This window comes from Arachis ipaensis, chromosome B5 (genome assembly GCF_059453495.1).
Source record: "Arachis ipaensis isolate K30076 ecotype BB chromosome B5, ASM5945349v1, whole genome shotgun sequence".
Taxonomy (NCBI): Eukaryota; Viridiplantae; Streptophyta; class Magnoliopsida; order Fabales; family Fabaceae; genus Arachis; species Arachis ipaensis.
This window is the reverse complement of record NC_142440.1, coordinates 124,484,423-124,503,957: the sequence shown is the minus strand read 5'-3', so window position 1 is coordinate 124,503,957 and position 19,535 is coordinate 124,484,423. Positions and strand designations below refer to the sequence as shown.

The 19,535-nt window shown below is 32.3% G+C and overlaps 1 protein-coding gene and 1 pseudogene across 2 annotated transcripts in view; one reads left to right on the top strand and one right to left on the bottom strand.

Annotated features, from left to right (window-relative positions):
- Positions 1-2,099: 2,099 nt before the first annotated feature.
- Positions 2,100-9,161, bottom strand: LOC148565668 (uncharacterized; annotated as a pseudogene).
- A 3,703-nt stretch (positions 9,162-12,864) lies between these two features.
- Positions 12,865-19,535, top strand: part of LOC107643858 (LEAF RUST 10 DISEASE-RESISTANCE LOCUS RECEPTOR-LIKE PROTEIN KINASE-like 1.2) — a 30,742-nt gene continuing 24,071 nt past the window's right edge. The window contains exon 1 of one of the 2 annotated variants that reach the window (XM_016347607.3): positions 12,865-13,743. In XM_016347607.3, the coding sequence (XP_016203093.2) occupies positions 13,684-13,743 (60 nt within the window). In that variant the 5' untranslated portion in view covers positions 12,865-13,683. The remainder of the gene's footprint in view (positions 13,744-19,535) is intronic. The other variant, XM_021124288.2, reaches the window with a different exon arrangement.

Genomic DNA, 19,535 nt, shown 5'->3' with positions numbered 1-19,535 from the left:
CTATGGTCACCTTGTAAATCTCAGTCAGGCGGATATAAAATGGATATTGAGTTTTCGAAAATATAGTTAAATAAACATAAAATAAAGGATAGAAACACTTATGCAATTCCTTGGTGAGAATTTCAGATAAGCGTATAGAGATGCGTTTGTTCCTCTGAACCTCTGCTTTCCTGTTGTCTTCATCCAATCAGTCTTACTCCTTTCTATGGCTGGCTTTATGCAAGGGCATCACCGTTGTCAATGGCTACATTCCCCTCCTCTCAGTGAAAATGATCAACGCACCCTGTCACGGCACGGCTATTCATCTGTCGGTTCTCGATCATACTGGAATAGGATTCACCCTCCTTTTGCGTCTGTCACTAACGCCCAGCACTCGCGAGTTTGAAGCTCGTCACAGTCATTCAATCATTGAATCCTACTCGGAATACCACAGACAAGGTTTAGACTTTCCGGATTCTCTTGAATGCCGCCATCATTCTAGCTTACGCCACGGAGATTCTGATTAGGAGATCTAAGAGATACTCATTCAGTCTAATGTAGAACGAAAGTGGTTGTCAGGCACGCGTTCATAGGGAATAATGATGATTGTCACGTTCATCACATTCAGGTTGAAGTGCGAATGAATATCTTAGAAGCGAAATAAGATGAATTGAATAGAAAACAGTAGTACTTTGCATTAATCTTTGAGGAACAGCAGAGCTCCACACCTTAATCTATGGAGTGTAGAAACTCTACCGTTGAAAATACATAAGTGAAAGGTCCAGGCATGGCCGAGATGGCCAGCCCCCAAAACGTGATCACAGGATCAAACAATACAATCCAGGATCCAGGATGTCTAATACAATAGTAAAAGGTCCTATTTATAATATACTAGCTCTTAGGGTTTACATGAGTAAGTAATTGATGCATAAATCCACTTCCGGGGTCCACTTGGTGTGTGCTTGGGCTGAGCTTTAACTTTTCACGTGCAGAGGCCAATTGTGGAGTTGAACGTCAGTTTTGGAGCCAGTTTGGGCGTTGAACTCTGCTTTTGGATCCTTTTCTGGCGCTGGACGCCAGAATTGGGCAGAGAGCTGGCGTTGAATGCCAGTTTGCATCATCTAAACTTGGCCAAAGTATAGACTATTATATATTGCTGGAAAGCCCTGGATGTCTACTTTCCAACGCAATTAAAAGCGTGCCATTTTGAGTTCTGTAGCTCCAGAAAATCTATTTTGAGTGCAGGGAGGTCAGAATCCAACAGCATCAGCAGTCCTTCTTCAACCTCTGAATCTGATTTTTGCTCAAGTCCCTCAATTTCAGCCAGAAAATACCTGAAATCACAGAAAAATACACAAATTCATAGTAAAGTCCAGAAATATGAATTTAACATAAAAACTAATGAAAACATCCCTAAAAGTAACTAGATTCTACTAAAAACATACTAAAAACAATGCCAAAAAGCGTATAAATTATCCGCTCATCAGCTCATTACCAATATGCTTACGTTGATTCCATATTGTTTCAATATTGTCCAGGTATCCTGAACAAAATGTAAGGATCTCTTGCATAAGATAACCTTTAGTAACAGAGCCCTCTGATTGTGCTTTATTATGCATGTAAGATTTTATTTGTCCTAAGTACCTATTAATTAAGCCAAAATTATCAACATTAATAGAAAACTTATACACTATTTTAAAATTAAAGTAAATGAATTTATTCTTTTTTATCTTTCTATCAGATACATCCACCGGTAATGTACAGGACCTCCAAGTTTAACTTTTTCAACAAGGTGAACCACCAAATGAACCATAACTATAAAAAATAGATGGAGGAAATAACATCTCCATGTGGCATAGAGTGAGTACAATTTGATCTTACAACTTATCTAAATTCTTAATAATCAATCTTTTATCACATAACTTCCTAAAGAATGAGCATAACTCTGTCAAGATTGCTGAAACTTCATTAGGCAAACTCATTCACATGGCTAATGATAGCAACTATTCCATCAATATATGATTATCATGACTTTTCAGCATTCCATTTATCTTAAGGTTTTCAACATCAATACACCCAGATATGTTGCCTGAATACCTGCCTGGCGCACTAATATTTCTTCAAGTTGACAGAACATCCTTTTTTTCTTTCTTAGTCAGTGTAAAGATAGCTGGAGCATATTTTCTATTTTCATCTGACCAAAGATCTTATTTATAGGCTAAAGGTTTAAGGATCTCTCTGAGCATTGAGGTGGTCCTTTGACTTGGTGTTGTCATTTAGTAACGTGTATATCACATTATTACATTTTTTTTCTATATGCATCACATCATGATTATGATGCAATAGGTTATAATTCCAAAAAAGAAGTTCAAAGAAAATGCTATTCTTTCTCTACTGCTTGGCACCTTCTGCAGCATGCTCACCACGTCTTCTTTTTCTCCTAACTTTTGCCTCTTCTTTTCTCTCAAATGTGACATTGATGTGCTTGACTTGCTCAAGGATATCAAGCCCAGATAACCTCCTTGGTGAATTGAAAAATTCTTGCTTTTTATTAAATCAACTTTATTTAATCTAAATCAATGTCTTTGATTAAGAAAACGACGATGTCCTATGAAACATAATTTCCTAATATGAGGAAGTTGGAAAGGAACAGAGTTGAAGTTATAAGATGGACAAACAAGTCTAGTGTACGTATTCTACCCAGAGAGAATTCCTAACCCAAGAAAGTCACTTATAGTTCACATCAAAGCCACATGCAATTTGAACGGCTTTTTCTCAAAAGAATCATATGCATCCACACCCTCACTCCATAGCTCATTTAACTATTTGATAAACAATTGTAAGTAGAGATATATATTATTTTCTGGCATCTTTTTTCTTGGAAATTTCATTGAAAGAATAAAAGATGTCCACTTCATATAGATCCAAGAAGGAGTGTTGTAAGGAATGTAAATAATTGACCATGTAATAGAATTTGCATTCATAATACGATAGGGATTAATACCATTAGTAACTAATGCCAATCGTACATTTCGTGGATCCTCTACAAATGAAGTGTTTTTGAAATCAAACATCTTCCAAGCTTTTGAATCTCTAGAATGCGTCATTACACCATCTTCCTTAGGAGCCACATCATGCCATCTCATAGCCTTGACTATCTTTGAAGACAAAAATAACCTTTGCAAATGAGGTTTTAGTGGGAAGTAACGAAGAAGTTTAGCAGGCACCTTCTTCCTAATATTTCCATCATTTGATTCTTGAATTTCACCACCCTTTGTATCTGATTTTTATCTTGACTTATGTGAACTTTACATATTTTTCTCTCTTTGTATTCATCCCAATACAGCATGAAATTGTTTAGGCATGCATGTATCTTCTCATAATTCATGCTAAGCTTCAATATTATTTTCTTCGCTTCATAAAATGAACTCAAAATCTCTGCGTGTTGAAATTAATCATCTAAGAGTTCAAATATCATCGACATTGTCTTATCAGTCATCCCACATAGACAATTAATATGATATATCTTCACCAAAAAGGACAAATTTGATTATCTCGTACACCCTTCATACAAAGGTAGTTCTGTATTTCTTGCTAATTCTTTATACTCCATTACATTATGTTGTTCTTGAGTTACATCTAGCATCACTCTTTCAACTCCATCAAAGTCTTCATCTAACTCTAATGATATTTCATTTACCCAGTGCATATCAGTCCCAAGTGCATCTCCGAGCATGTCATGAATATAATCATGGTTAAGCAAAATATCAAGAACATTTGAAGCATTGCTATGTGAGACATTACTACTAGGCTCCTCTACCTCAGTCTCTCTGTGATAAAATCAAAGTGTATATTCTTTCGAAAATTGGATACATATCAAGTGATCATATATCTCACCCTTTGACACCTTTTTTCTAAAACCACACTTCAAACAAGGGCATGCGGTTGCTTCAACTTAACTATTTTCAAAGTCAAAATCAATAAACCTCCTAACCCATTGCTCATACTCTATTGAGTTTCATGGCTTTATGATCCATAATATATCCATTTTACCAATATAAGAATCTTCATTCGAATTTCAAACAAGAGTATATCCTCAATTCTATCTACAATGCAATAAATATTATACTATGAAAGGTACAATGCAATAAAAATATATAAAAACTACATATATATATATATATATATATATATATATATATATATATATATATCAATTAAATAGATAACCATGTGCAGTAGTAAAAATAAAAATGAAGGAAAAAACTAAATGAATGTGGTAATGTCGCAAGGAAGCTCCTTCTAACACCCTACTATACAGAGCTTCAAACTTAGGTCGTAAATCAAAGGTGGTGAAGAGACACGACCTCTAAAAACAAAAATATGTACGTAGATATGTATGAAAGATAGTTTAACTAGGAGCCTTGAAGGAAAGGTTAGACAAAATAGAAACATAAAAATTGCATCACACTCGTACAGTTAAGAATAAAATGCATAGATAATAGTAAAACAAAAGAGACGTAATATATATGGCTAAAGAGTTCCAAAGGGAATACATATCAAGCTCCAGCCTCGACCTGCGAAGCAAAGGCCGGGTAGAATATACACACACACACACACACACAACCCAAAACATACCAAAAGACAAATACAAATCTTGATTCTCCGAAGTCAACCACTAGGAGACACACACACAACCCAAAACATACCAAAAGACAAATACAAATCCTGATTCTCCAAAGTCAACCACTAGAAGGGACAATCCAAGTTTTATACAAAAGTGGAGAATGTACACACACACACACACACACACACACACACACACACACACACACACACACACACACACACACACACACATAAATTAAATACATAATATGAAATCCCAAAAAGTAGATCTTCGCTTCCAAGAATCATCCAGCACTCTCAGCGAGGTACTTGACGTCTTGCATCTGAAAAAAAATAAATATGTATGGAATGAGAATCGGGAGTTCTCAGTATGGTAATAGTGCCAAAATAGATAAAATATAAGGCTCCGAGAAGTCAAAGACAATCCTAAACTCCATAGTCCCAAATCAAAGCCTAAAGTCCTCACTAAAATAGAAATAGGGTAATCCTATCTTGGAATTCTAATCTATCTCTTCATTTCGCAAACCTCCCAATCACCAATGTGAAACAACCCTTAGCATCACCTCCACCAGCATAAGGGATCTCTCAAAAGTAAACACATACAAGGCATACAAGTAATACACGATTAAGGAAACAGGTAAAGCATTTAAGTCACGTAGGATATAGATACAGATAATTCAATTAGGCAAGCCAAAACACAAAGTGCATACTCAAACAAATCATACAAATGCACATGATGCATGTCTGCTTATGACCAATGAGCTCATCTGTCGGATATACAACTAAACCCAATATGTCCGGTAGCGAACCCTGTACAGTCCCTGTGTGCGTGAATCCCCAAGAGTTATTCACATACATATTCATTAAATTATCATCTAATTGGGGGAATTATCCAAAAAGTTAAAGTGTCCGGCCACATCTTGCGACGGAGGGTCAACAGAGTATCGAATCTCGACCTGGAGCAAATGGGGGTGAGCCACTGCATCTATCCAGAAAAACTCATATCCCAGATATTTAAATTCACATGCCATTCATATCTTTAGATCATAATTCATCAATATCATCATTGCCATCAATCATATCTCATTCAGCATTAACAACGCCTCATTAATTCAATTATTTACTTTGCAAATCTCTCTCAATATCAATCTAACTCCCTCCATATGTTTGCTCTTATTTCGAATCCTAAAAACTAGCTATTGGACCTTAAACAAGGTTTAGAGAGGTTTGGAAAGCCAGAGGAATGGTTAAAAACACAACAATACAACTTTGGCGAAACAAGGTGGTCATGCATATGCATGCCATCTGCGTGCGCGAGATTTGAAAACATGACTGTGCCGCGTACGCATGCATCCATCCACGTACGCGAAAGTACTGGGTAGAGACCAATACTCGCGTCGCGAACACCCTCGCGTATGCACACTTATCAGTTTTATTAAAAAGTTGTTTTGCTGCAGAATTCAACTTTTCATACCAAACTTTAAATGTGCATAAATTTTTGTGAAAAATCATTTTCTGTCCGTTCTTCAAATGTTATAAAATCCACAGGCCTAATTTTCATTTGAAATAAGTTTTACCAAATTTGAGGGTCCAGAAACTAAGTTATGGCCCGTTGTAATCGGTTAAAAATAGGTTTTCACGAAAATTTGCCAAATCCCCTAGTTTTTAAAACTCTCAATACAAAACCAAACCAATCACACCAAAATCAATACCATACTCCTACACGTTATCACATTCTCTTCAATCACTTCATAATCATTCCAACACCTAAGTTCTTCAATTTATTCAAATATTTCCACTCATAATTCCACCAATTCAAACAATTATTATCAATCATTATCACATCAACAACTATCATTAACATAGCATCATATTAAAGTTCCATCATACAATTCATTTCACCCTCAATCAACATTCACTCTCAACTCTCAATAAAATCAAAATTTCATGCAATTCAAACTATCTTACAGATAACTAGCTTGAGTTTCACACAGCCTTATATATTATCTAAAAGAAACTGAAACTATACCTTGGTCGATTTCTCCCAAGCTCAAAGTACCACCAAAACCTTTTTTTCACAAGTCTCCAAAAATGTGGATCTGAATGAAAGGGAGAACTGGAAAAGAAATTCAGAGATCCTTACCACTTTATTCAGATGAAATTGAAAAGCTCAACAAGGTGATTGCATGGCCACAAACGGTGCGGCAATCGGAGCTCCTGATCGAAAGTTATGATGGATTGAAATTTGAAGTAAATAGAGGTTTAGGTTTTGGTTCTCTTCTTCTTTTCCTCATCGTGTTTCACTATGAACAAAGGGAATAGTGCATGATTGAGGCTTATATGGGTTGAGCCTTGGGCCCAATATGGGACTAGTTCAATTGATTTAGCCTACTGGCCCAATTTCGGGCCAAAATCTTTAAAATTAGTGTTTTAATTCGTATTCTAAATATTTTTACTTCTTCAAATTATAAAATTTAATTTCCTAATTTCCTTAGCTCATAATTAATTTATCAGTTAATTATTTATTAATGAATCGAGATTTACATCCTACCCACCAAATTAGGAATTTTGTCTCCAAAATTCAATTCCCTGAGAATAAATGTGGGTAGTCCTTTCTTATCTCTGATTCGAGCTCCACGTATGTTCTTCCGCTTTGGCTTGACTCCAAGCAACCTTTACTAACTGAACTTGTTTTCCTCAAATTTTCTTGATGCTGACATCATCATTCTTAACCGGAACCACTTGAAACATTAGATTCTCCTTTAACTTAATCGATTTAGCTTCTAAGATATGAGTTGCATCCGGTGTGTCTTTGCGAAGTTGTGATACATGAAAGACGTCTTGGAGGTTTGAAAGGTGTGGCAGTAAAGCTACCTGATAGGCCACTGGTCCAATCCGTCTCAACACCTCAAAGTGTCCAATGCACCTAGGGTTTAACTTCTTAGTCTTTATTGCCTGTCCGATGCCTGTAGTCGGAGTAACTCTCAGAAATACAAAATCGCCTTCATTAAATTCCAACGGCTTCCGTCACTGATCTGCGTAACTCTTCTAACAACTTTGTGCAGTGGGAATTCTAGCTCGGATTTGCTTAATCTGTTCGGTTGTGTTTCTGCATCACTTGGTAGAGGCATATAGTTCGCCTACAAAAGGAAGGTAATAAGTGTAAATATGAACAAGTAAAATGAAGTATGAAAAGGTAGAGAATTTTACCAATGGAGAATCAGTCGAGGCTTGAGAGGCAGCAGTCAACAGAATGGTTTGTATCGGACTCAAAATGGGAGTAGGTGAAATCACTGTCTGATGAGAAATTACAGGAGCAACAGATTAAGTCACTTCAGCCTTGACGTCATCAGGTTGGTCGAGTTCTCGCTCAGATTGACTTTCTGTTTTAACTCTAGTTCTTGAGTCTCACTTGCATTTTTTAGACTAAAACCAAGTAACAAAGAAGGGTTAACAGAACGTAAAGACATCAAAGGATTAGTTCGGCACCATATATATATTTATATATATAGACACACACACACACACCCCCTTTTGAGGAAGCAACAAGATTTGTCTTTTAAACTTTTTTGGGACCTGAGCTCATAAAGATGTGAGAAGACCACATTTTTTGGAAGAAAGAGTGGCATCACTCGACCTCCCATGGCCTCGACCAACGCCGCGCTTCAACTTTGCTCTTTTGGGAATAGGATCCTCATCTGAGTCCCAATTTTCTTCGATAGGTTGAGGATCAGCAACAACCTCAGAAATTTGTGTCGGTTGAGCAGCTGGAAATGTATGAGGAATATAAGATGAATATAGATTTAATGTTCTAAGTCATAAGGAAAATACGATACCTAGAGAATATCAAGCAATCCTTATTTGAGTATTTATTCTATCACTAGTTCTTGGGTAGTAGAAGGCACCCGTAGTGTTTATACCCAGCGTTCTTAGGTCTTTCTTTGGAGTCGATAATTCCCTCCTAAGGCTCCTTTAAGAGGGTCATTAGGAGGGTCAGGTAGCCGATCAGCAAGGCCAAAAGGGGCATTAGAAAAAGAAGGAAACTTAAATTTTCGCATAAAGTCTCTTTGTTGAACATAAGGGTCTCGAGCCAAAGTTTTGAAATAACAATCGAGACATTTATAAAAATGCATTTCCATCTTCTTTTCACATACCTCCAAGGCCTCATTGAAAACATAATTTACCTTCTTAAAATGCCATTTTACCTTATAATACTTTTCAAACTTAACAATTACTTTGACATGCTCACCTTTAGTTTTCTTTGACGCCGTAGTAGTCTGCACAGTAGGAAGAACCAAATTAGAAAGGGCACAATCAATCGAAGAGCAATGAGAAGTATAGTAGGTCGACCACCACTTGTGGAAGGCAGGAGTTGAAAGGAAACAACGAGTAAAGTCGAGCGTTTGGTATTGATTGTTCACTCTTTGGTGATTCAAGTCAAGGATTTGGTCAAAATCTTCTCGTCTCAACACCTCATAATGTATCATTTGAGCCTCAAAGTCGAAGGAGAGTGGATAAGGAAGTGCTTGGGCTGGGTCAAATTGTCGTGACATGAACTAAAGGGAGTAAGTGACTAGTTTCTTCTTTAAGGCCATTGTCAACTAACGTGGAAGCCCCACAGAAAGAATTTGAGGAGTAAGGATTTTGGACCACAAATCATTGACAATATGCTGCATTTCAGGTTTGGGATTGATGAAGTAATTACGATACCTAACCACACTTTGATGGTGGGTGAATGGATTTGGGTAATAGGAAGTGTTATCATCAGTTTTGATCTCAAGAAGAAGAGTCACAAAGTGTCGAAAGGTATCTATGGCAGAAATATTCTTTTGTTTCGACCAAGAGAGAAGAAATAGTCGAATACCAACGACTTGAGCTTAAGGCATATCAGAGGAGAAGCTATTAGTCAAGGTTCACAAACTTCCTTTAACCACAAGTTCACAACCCAAAGGGGACCACAGGGATTGATCGATGATTCACCCCATCAAATCTCACTAACCACTAAAGAAAGTGTCTCATAGAATTGACCTAAAATTAAAGAAGGAAGGTTGACATACATTTTATTATGAAGCATGATGGCTAGTGGTAGATAATTGTTCTTTTGGATTTGAATAAATTTGGGACAAGAGACAAAGGCGTTAAGTCATAAAAGCAAAAAGGCCACATGTTCACTATTATTCATGGGATCACTCTCGGATCTCCATTTTATTCTGAATAAAGTCCGACACAAAAGTCGAGTCAAAATTGATGTTGAAAATATCATCAAGATATTCGGTAGCCCATGACACACGTTCTCCATCGGGGGGTTATACCAGTTAAACCAAAAACTTCTATTAAAGTTGATTCCATCATTCCATAAAAAAAATAGAAGTTATTGGTAACATGATACCAAAAGTATAAACTGGCTCCTAAGAGGGGTGCAGTATAACAGAGGTCGAAAGTTTGTAGGTCGGGGACAACCTCAACATCCAAGTGGAAAGAAGAGAACTTGATTCCTTTGGAGGGTCAGTATTAAAGACCCGACTAGCAAAATAAGAAGCCTAACATTTTTGCAAAATATCAGGGGGAGATGGAAAAAAAGAAGAGACAAATCCGACCTGTTCTTGAGTAGAAAAAGGCCCTAAAAAGGAATATAAGCGGCCAGTAATCTTGAAAGGAAGGAATACCTAGCCCTTCCAAAGGGCAGTGATTTCAATGTCTAGACTGGGGGATCTCAAGCTCCCATCTTCATTGTAGAATTGTGCCACGTGAGACACCAAAGAGGGAGGAGGGATGATTTGAACATCATCATCTTCTTCAGATTGATGAGGTAGTTGAGTTGTAGTTGCCACACCGGACGCAGAGGTCGCTGCGGTAGCTATAATGGCCGAAAAAGAGGAAGAAGCGGAGGCCATAGTTACGGGAGTAATGATGGAAGCAGTAGTAGCGGCATCGGTCGCATAAGAAGAAGATGCAACGGTAATAGCGGGAGTGCTACTAGAATGAAGAACGGATTGAGAATCCACGGAGGAAATGGAAAGAAAATTTTATGGAGAAGAGAGAAAGTTCTTCGGGAAAAATGAAGAATGGTGAAAATGATGAAAGTAAATGGAGATGAACAAAGTAACAAACCTTAAGAGAATATGAAGAGTTTTTAAATGAAAAGTCCCATTAAAGCCCATAGAGAACGTTACGTATTTTCAAGAAATGCGCAAACTATTTCAAAAATTGTGTAACTGTCTTTTCAAATTTTAGAATTTTAAATGTGGCACGTGAATGGCATGCATGTAATTAAATAAAACTTATCATTTCATTTTTCGAAAAAAGACAAGTTTTAAGGGGCAATTTGTTAGAACAAAATTTGACTAGTAATGAAATTTGACTCTAATAGAGCAGAATAACGATTATGAATCGAGTCGAGAATAATTTGAGTCGAAACTGGGTCAATGGCACGACGATGATTATGAGTCATGTCGAAGAAAGATCGGAGTCGAACTGAATCAATAGCACGTGGTCCAAATTGACAGCACGACGCAGAATGTGGGGCTTGGAGACCAAGGTAGGAAAAGACATGGGATGGCAAACTTGGATGTCAAGATTCTTCATGGTCAAGGCAAGGTCGTGGCTTGAGAGAAAGGAAGAAGCTAAATTGTGGGAAGAAAAACATTCTGCAAGCCTGTCCTTACAGCCTACAAATAGGAGAAGATCAAAAGGAATGGAGGACTTCAATCTAAACACTTTATCATCACACAAAACTCTACAAAATTCAAGTCATGCTGACGCCAAAAAGAATCATAGAGTACAAGTACATGTAAATGTGGAATGCACTTTTGATTTATTTCTTTTGTTTGCTTTTCTTTTATTTTCTTTGTTCTTTCATTTTCCTGTCAATTTATTTTACTTTTCTTCGAACATTTCTTTTTTTGTAAATACTTTGTTTTTTTTATTTTAATTTTATTCTTTCATTTAATTAAAGCTTTCATTTATTTTAAGTATTTCTTTTCATTTGTTATAATGTGTCATAAGTATCTTGACACAATTTATTTCAACACAAACAATAAATAATTTTTAGATTAAACCTACTTTTTTTTTTTTAAAGAATCGTATCTATTCTCCAAACTAAAATTTTGATACAAATTTAATTCGACATCCTATCGAAATTACAAAAAATCAAATGAAACATTATAAATAAAGTTGTATAGAGAGAATATAAATTCTTTTTATAGTTATTTTTTATTATTTTGTTATTCTTTAAAATGTGGGTCTTAACTTTTTCAATTTCTCTTTTATTTGATAAAAAAAATATTTATAAACTTACATTTTTACCGTATAATTTACCAAATAACAATATCGAAATTGCAAGGTTAGTCAAAAAGTCAAAATTAATAGTAACATAAGGTTGGCCATTGAAGAGACCCTTGAAGTCTAAGCGACAATACATTCTCATTCGAGTACGTAACACAAAAATACAAACAAACTTTTTTTATGTAGTTTTAAAATTTTGGTTGTCCTTTTTTCATTTAGTTTGAATGATAGACCAATTTGTTAAGAATTATACAACAAGTCTTCCCCTTCAATCTGAACTTAATTAAGACTTCAGCCCTAATTTTGGACACTGAAAGTGGTATGGGTTGAAAAAAAATACTTTTAATTTATTTAATAAATAAATAAAAATATTTGAAGGTAAATTAATTTGAATTGGTCAAGTGGTCAACTCATTCATCTACTTAGTTCGAATTTTGCCTTGTACATGCAATAATCTATTGACTAACGATAAATCCTTAAATGAAGTTCAGATTCGTGACGAATTAGTCATTGATCTGCAAATAAAAAAATATCGTGAGCAAATAAAAAAAAACACTTGAAGAGAGACTATTTCACTAGTGTACATAGTAAAATTGATATATTTTCTCAATTGTCACGGTCATGGCGTCTAGTTTCATAACCGAATACATTTCAATTATACTTAGAGATAAAAAAGTATTGAGATCCAGTAGATTTTAGTATTTTTAGTTACCAATTCATTAATATAAATATTAAATTATTTTAATAAATAAATTATATTAATTTATATATATAAATTTTAATAAATATAACTACAAATTATTATTAATTTAATATTAAGTAAAAATAAAAAATATTTGCCTGTAATAATCAAAGTCTTCGAAACAATCCCCCGTAGAGTACACTAATCAAACCTTTGTAGTGATCAATTATTCAACCGTGAACAGTGACGCACGCGCGTTATCGAAAAACAAAAATGTCAAAAGCATTACCATTAACAATAGTAGACTCCAATTGAATAAAGCTCAAACTCGCAACCAAAAAAAAAAATCTTATCATGATAACTTCACCTTTCCTCTCCAAATTAAACTCCACCATCTCTCAGCCGCCATCTTGAAACATTCCAAATGAAACAAAGAACACTCTTATCCACCTTCAATTTAATAATCTTGTTCTCTCTTCTAACAAGAATCACTGTGTATTCTATGAATCCAAAGTTCGAAGCATGTGAACCCAAAACTTGTGGTGGCACCACTAATCACCAAAACGTAAGCTTTCCCTTCTACATCATATCAAAACAAAACTCCTACTGTGGTCTCCCCAATTTCGGACTCACCTGCTCCCACGACGGCTTCCCAATCCTCAACACCTCAGAAACTCTATACACTGTCCAAAACATTTTCTACAACAACCAATCACTTCGAGTGTCCATCCCTGGCCTCTCGGGACCAAGATCCACGGAATGTATTGCCCCACTGAGAAACATCAGCGGCCACAGCAAAAGGTTCAGTGTTGCTTCGAAGCAGAAGCAAGTGTTGCTGTTCTATGGCTGCAAGAACATGCAAGAGCACAGTATTGGGTGTTCAGCTGAAAACAGAACGGGATCGGTTGTGGCGCTTTATTGGGATGATGTCGAGAATTTGAAGTTAGCGAAGAAGAATTGCAGGGGGACGGTGAGCGTAACGAGGGTGGAAGATGAGAAAAGAGGGGTTGAAGAGGAGCTGAGAAGAGGGTTTTTGATGAATTGGACGGCCAAGAATTGCAGTGAGTGTTCCAACAGTGGTGGAAGGTGTGGGTTCGATCAAGACCACTATGCTTTCAGGTGTTACTGTCGTGATAGAATTGATTCAGAGAATTGTTATCCACAACCAGGTTTGTCCATATTGCTCTCTCGGATTATTGTGAATTATTAATCAAGTTAGATTGCCCGAGTAATTAATTTTTTTTGTTTATTTGAATAAATATTTAAAATTATCTTATACATATAAAAATTCATTAACTAGATATAAATTTTCAAATAAAATTCTTATTCATAACAAATTTTGTGTTTTACATAAAAAAAATTCAATTAGCTAGATACAAATTTTTAAATAAAAATATTATGACAAGTCAAAAAAATATCTATATTGTCAATTATTCGGTGAATACAATGAACTAAATAAAGAAGGTTTTAACTAGTCCATTAATAAAAGGTAAATAAAAGAATGTAATTAATATAAGTACAATTTAATTAAAATTTAACAATAGTGTCACTTTTTATATTATTATCTAATTATGGAGAACAAAAACAAGAATTATCTAATAAAAAAATGTTATACCGTATCAGCCATTATAGTTATTCTCAATTTCTCATTATTCAAATGGTTATATAAAAGGTAGTGTTTAGGATCTCCTTGTAGCATGTTTAACAATTCATTTAATTTCCGAACAAAGTAAAAATCAAACACATTTCATAGTTCTTTTGGTTACAAATTAGGATCGCAGAATGATTTTCTTTTGTCGTCTATGGGAGGATGATTTTGAAAATGTTCTCATTTTTCTTATATAATTAAATGATAAAATTGATAATATAAAAGACAGTCGTAATCCAAATTCTTCTTCCATCATTACATCAATCAGAATTATTATTAAATGCTTGTGAGTTGTGACAAATCTGTTGACCACAAAATAACAAAGACTACTGTAATTTGTTCATGGATTAAATAATGTTTTATTAATATTATTTGACATTCTTACTTCCTTTATGAAATAAAAAAAATTACTACATAAAGTAATTTTAATAAAAAGAGAAAGAAAAGAGAAAAGAAAAATGGAAGATAAAGAGAATGGAGGAAGAAAAATATTTGAACTTATGTTCATTTGAGATAATAATTTAAATTTAATACTAGAGAAGGTACATAAATAAATAAATAAAAGAGTAAACTACGATAATACTTATCATCCCCTAAAAGGTTATGAATTCCTGATAGGATAGTGTAAGTAAATTCAAAGTAATTATTAGAAAGTATAGTCCTGGTTGTACCAATTGGGGAGTTGTAGGAGACTTTTGTTCTTTTGGTTATGAATCTATTGATGAGCACCAAAATCTTTCAAGTGTAATTTAAATAGTGTGACTGTGTTCGTTCTAAACAAAATGTTGGAGAATGATTATCCACCAAAACTAATAACACACTTGTAGCTCTACTTGTTGTTAAGAGTTAATACCAGCATGAATTACAAGAAGAGTTCGAGATTCCTACAACACGAGCATTAAGCCATGAGGAAGAGAATTAACAATGGTCTCTTTTTAGTTGTGTGTTGCGAAAACTGAAGTAGTATACTGTTAGTCAAATAATTGAAATTTAAACCCTTTTAGCAATATAACACTAGTAGCCACAATCTCTCTCTATCTAAATATCCTACTCGCTTGAACACTCAATTCAGATAATCAGCTGATTCAGCTCGCCAGAAAGAAGCACATACTGTTATTTATTTATTTTTGTTATGCACACACTATATGCTCTTTAATCGCATCTTTCACAAACCGACTTTTTTTATTTAAATAAAAAAATTAATTATTTTCAGAAGACTTAGAGAAATCAATGTAAATTCGCTGGATTTTGCTGTCAGTAACCCCACAATCAATATAAATCCGTAATTTCATTCTTTGTGCCAACAAATCGTACCTAAATATTTAAAACGATAAAAATTCAAAAATCTATTTAATTAAGTAAGTAATTAATTGCTAATGAGTAATAGCTCAAATGGCATAGTCTCCTCATACTCAATTAAGAGGTTGCGGGTTCGAGTCTCCTATCTTTGTTAAAAAAAAAAAAAAAAAGTAAGTAATTAATTTATTTTATAAACAAAGCCTACATAAACCTCAATCACTACATATTCTGATATTTTGAATAAGTAAATGATCAAAATGGTACCTAAAAATCCACATGACAAAAATAATTCGAAGAGATGTTAATGATAACTAAGTTTTCGAAAAAATTGAAAAAGTAACAACAAAAATTACATATTAAATATATATCTTAAAAAAAATTTTAGAGAACATATTTTAATATAATTTTTTGCATGCATTATTAAAAAAATAAGATCGTTTCATCTTTAAAATTTTATAATTTTATGTCAACTAAATTTTATTTTAAAATTTTTTTATTATGAATGACTAATTTTTTTTTAAAAAATAAAAAGAATTTAGAGATCAAATTTTATTCTAAATGTTTTTTGTACTTTTTAAATATTTATTCAAATGTTAGTACAAAATTTTAGTTTAAATGAATAATTCGTTTATTAAATACAAAAATTTTTTTATACTTATAAAAATATAATATTTATTAATAATTTTTGTTATATTTTTAAATCATTCAAAAATTATTTTATTGATAATCTTTTTTAAAAATTTTTATGTAAGTAGCTAAACCTTTTAAGTACTAAATAAATAGTTAATTCTATTTTAAATCCATAATTATGAAGTGGATAGAGCCAAAGTTGTCCTGCTTTATGACCGGTTTTGGTGGTGCAAGTAAGAATACTTGTTTTCCATCTCTAATGGTTAATATCTTTTGGATTTTTCACTACTGTTGCAAACTTCCTAAGGCAATTTTCTAGTATTTATTATATTGGATAAAGCATATTTTATGTTTTTAATATTTTTTAAAAAATTTTAAAATATTTTTAATATTTAATTTATTTTGATTTTATATATTTTTAATAAATTTTAATTTTAACTCTATCCTCAAATTGTTTACTGTCAACATTTGGTGAACATTTTTTCAAATTTTATCCTTTTCTCTGTACTTCCACATCACCATCACCATCACCATCATATATTCCCTCTCTCAAATATCAAATACTCAAAATTTAAATTGTTCTTTCATGCATCCTCTAAACATCATATTGATTTTGTTATTTGCATTGTTCTTTTGATACACCTTTTTGTTTTGTACAAAAATAATTACTACAACTATATATTATGAAAAAAAAATAAATGTTATTATTTTTAAAACATAATATATACATTTTATGCTAGATCAAAGTGTAATAAAAATATTATTTTAATCTAAATTAAAAAAACATAAAAAAGAAAAGAAAAGAAAGAGTGCTTTCAACTTTTGCCTCGACTTTACTCTATCAAATATATCATCAAATGTTTGAGATAACTTTTATCTTAACAATATGATATGTATATGGGGACTAACAGTTTTAGTGAAAAAAAATTCTTGAAATTAGAATAAAATTCAATTGTATCTTTGTCTACTTTTTTAAAGAATAAAGTAATTTTTGTCTAAAAAAAAAAGGACACTATGGTCCCTATTATAATTATTTTAGGATAATATGGCTCTTCTATTAAAAAATTCGTTAAATAGTAACAAAAATTAATTTTGTGAGGATTTTATTTATAATTTATGAAAATTTAAAAATTTTTCACAAATTATTAATAAATTTATTTTAAAAAATTCTTTCATAAGTAGTGGGTAAGTAGAGAAGGACCATTGTGGGAAGTAATGTCATAAATTAGCGTGACACAAAAATTAAGAGAAGAGAATGGTGATGTTGATGGTATTGTTGCATTGTGCGTGTTAATAATGGTAAAGAAGATAATAATGATGATAATATATATGATTACATAATTGAAATAATGTAGATAGAAATGATTATGATGAAAAAGACCGTAATAGTAATTATGGTAGTTAGTTCTATTATAGAAAAAATTTTGTAGAAAGTTTGAAATCCTACAAATTATAAATAAAAGTCCCACAATACTAATTTTTATTATTATTTAATAATTTTTTAATAAAAAAATCATTCCGAAATAATTTATTAGGAGCCGAAATATTTTTTAGGACAAAAATCATATTATTTTTCAAAAAAAAAAAGAGATTCTTCTTTATTATTTGAATTAACGTTATCTTGTATAATTATTGTAGAAGACTAAAAACAAATATATTATTATATTTAAAGAAAGTTGTGTGATTAAAAGCATGTATTTTAATATTTCTTAGTTATACTTGTTTGTCATTCCAATGTTAACAAATATAGTTAATATATGGGTAATTTACAATAATATAATAGAGTGAATGGAGAGAGATATTATTGGTTTATTTGTCCTTTTTGAAATTCGCATACATACATGTTTTTTTTTTTTTTATATAATTCGTTGTACCCAAAACAGATTACATAAAAAAAAGGCAACAATTTTCTCTCTTCACTACTAATTTACTGTAGGATGTAATGAATTAACTTTTAGTTCAATTTCTAAGTAAATGGTTTTATCTTGAAACGATTTATGTAGAAATTAGAAATTCGATTTTGGATACAACGAATTACATAAAGTAAGAAAAAAACATGTATGTATATAAATCCCGAAAAGATCAAAGTAATATATCTCTCGCTCCCTAAACTTTTTAAAGAAAGACAGAAATGAAAAGATTTGAAATTCCAAAAAATAAAACATATCCCGCTAGTGAAAAAATTAAAGATGAAAAAAAGCTATCCTTGATATATATATATTATTACTTACATATAAATAAACCTAAAAATAATAATACACTATTTGAGCCCATTATAGAATTGGCCGAGAAAAAGATGTTTTAAGAGAACTAAAGAAACACTCATTAACATTAGAGAGTAACACTCATTAGGGGCGGATAAGTAGTTTACTGTCAGGAACCTAAAGTCTGGCCTGCCATGTCCTAACAGAAAATAAGTTTAGGTCAGACTATTTTAGAAGCCTAAATTCTTAGATAAGTTAAGCTCATACTTACAAAATAAGCTATTTGGTTCCTGAACTTGTGAAGATATATAAATATATAGCTTTATTATATTGAAAAATATAATGGTAAAGGATTAAACTTATTATATCTTTCATTTTATTTAACAATTTTTATAGGCTAATTTTTTATATGGAAAAAATATTGGTATTTTTGTTGGAAATAAAATTATTTGGTGTAATTATAACTGGATGAATTTTTTAAGTGGAGAATCAATACATAAGGGGCGTATTGCTCACATGGTAACATCTTGGCCAATACGCTAGAAGCGTGTTGAACACGTGTCAACCTATAGTAACATGCTCTCTGTATGTATTAGTATTTTCTCTATATATCTACAATACTGTAATACACTCTAAATATCAATATTTAACTAAAATATTATCTTTATTTTTATATTAAAAATAATTTTCAACTTTTATTCATTAGGTTATTTGATTATTTAACTACCTATATATTTTTATTTTTAAATATATTTAATATTTTTATTTTATTTTTTTATTTTTTAAAATTTATTAAGTTTTTTAATATGTTTTAGAAAAGACTAGATATGTTGCCAAATTTAGTACTTAGTAAATATCCTATAGTAAATCATAAGTTAGGCTCAAATTAATAAATGTAGTCTATTAAGAAAAAAATTTAGTTCGACTTAATCTGTTTCCAGTTCTAAGTGTAAGGCATTAGTTCTCACCGATTTATAGATTACGGTTTGTAAATGGAGATTTGTATAAAATTAATTTATAAAATTGATTTTGATTAAAAGTGAGTTAGTATTAATGTGGTTTATATTTGGTAATTTTTATTTAAAATAGATTATAATAAAATAAATATTATTTAAAATATATTATTCAAAATCACTTTTAGATGAAAAATTATAAAAAAGGATATGAATTTAAATAATTA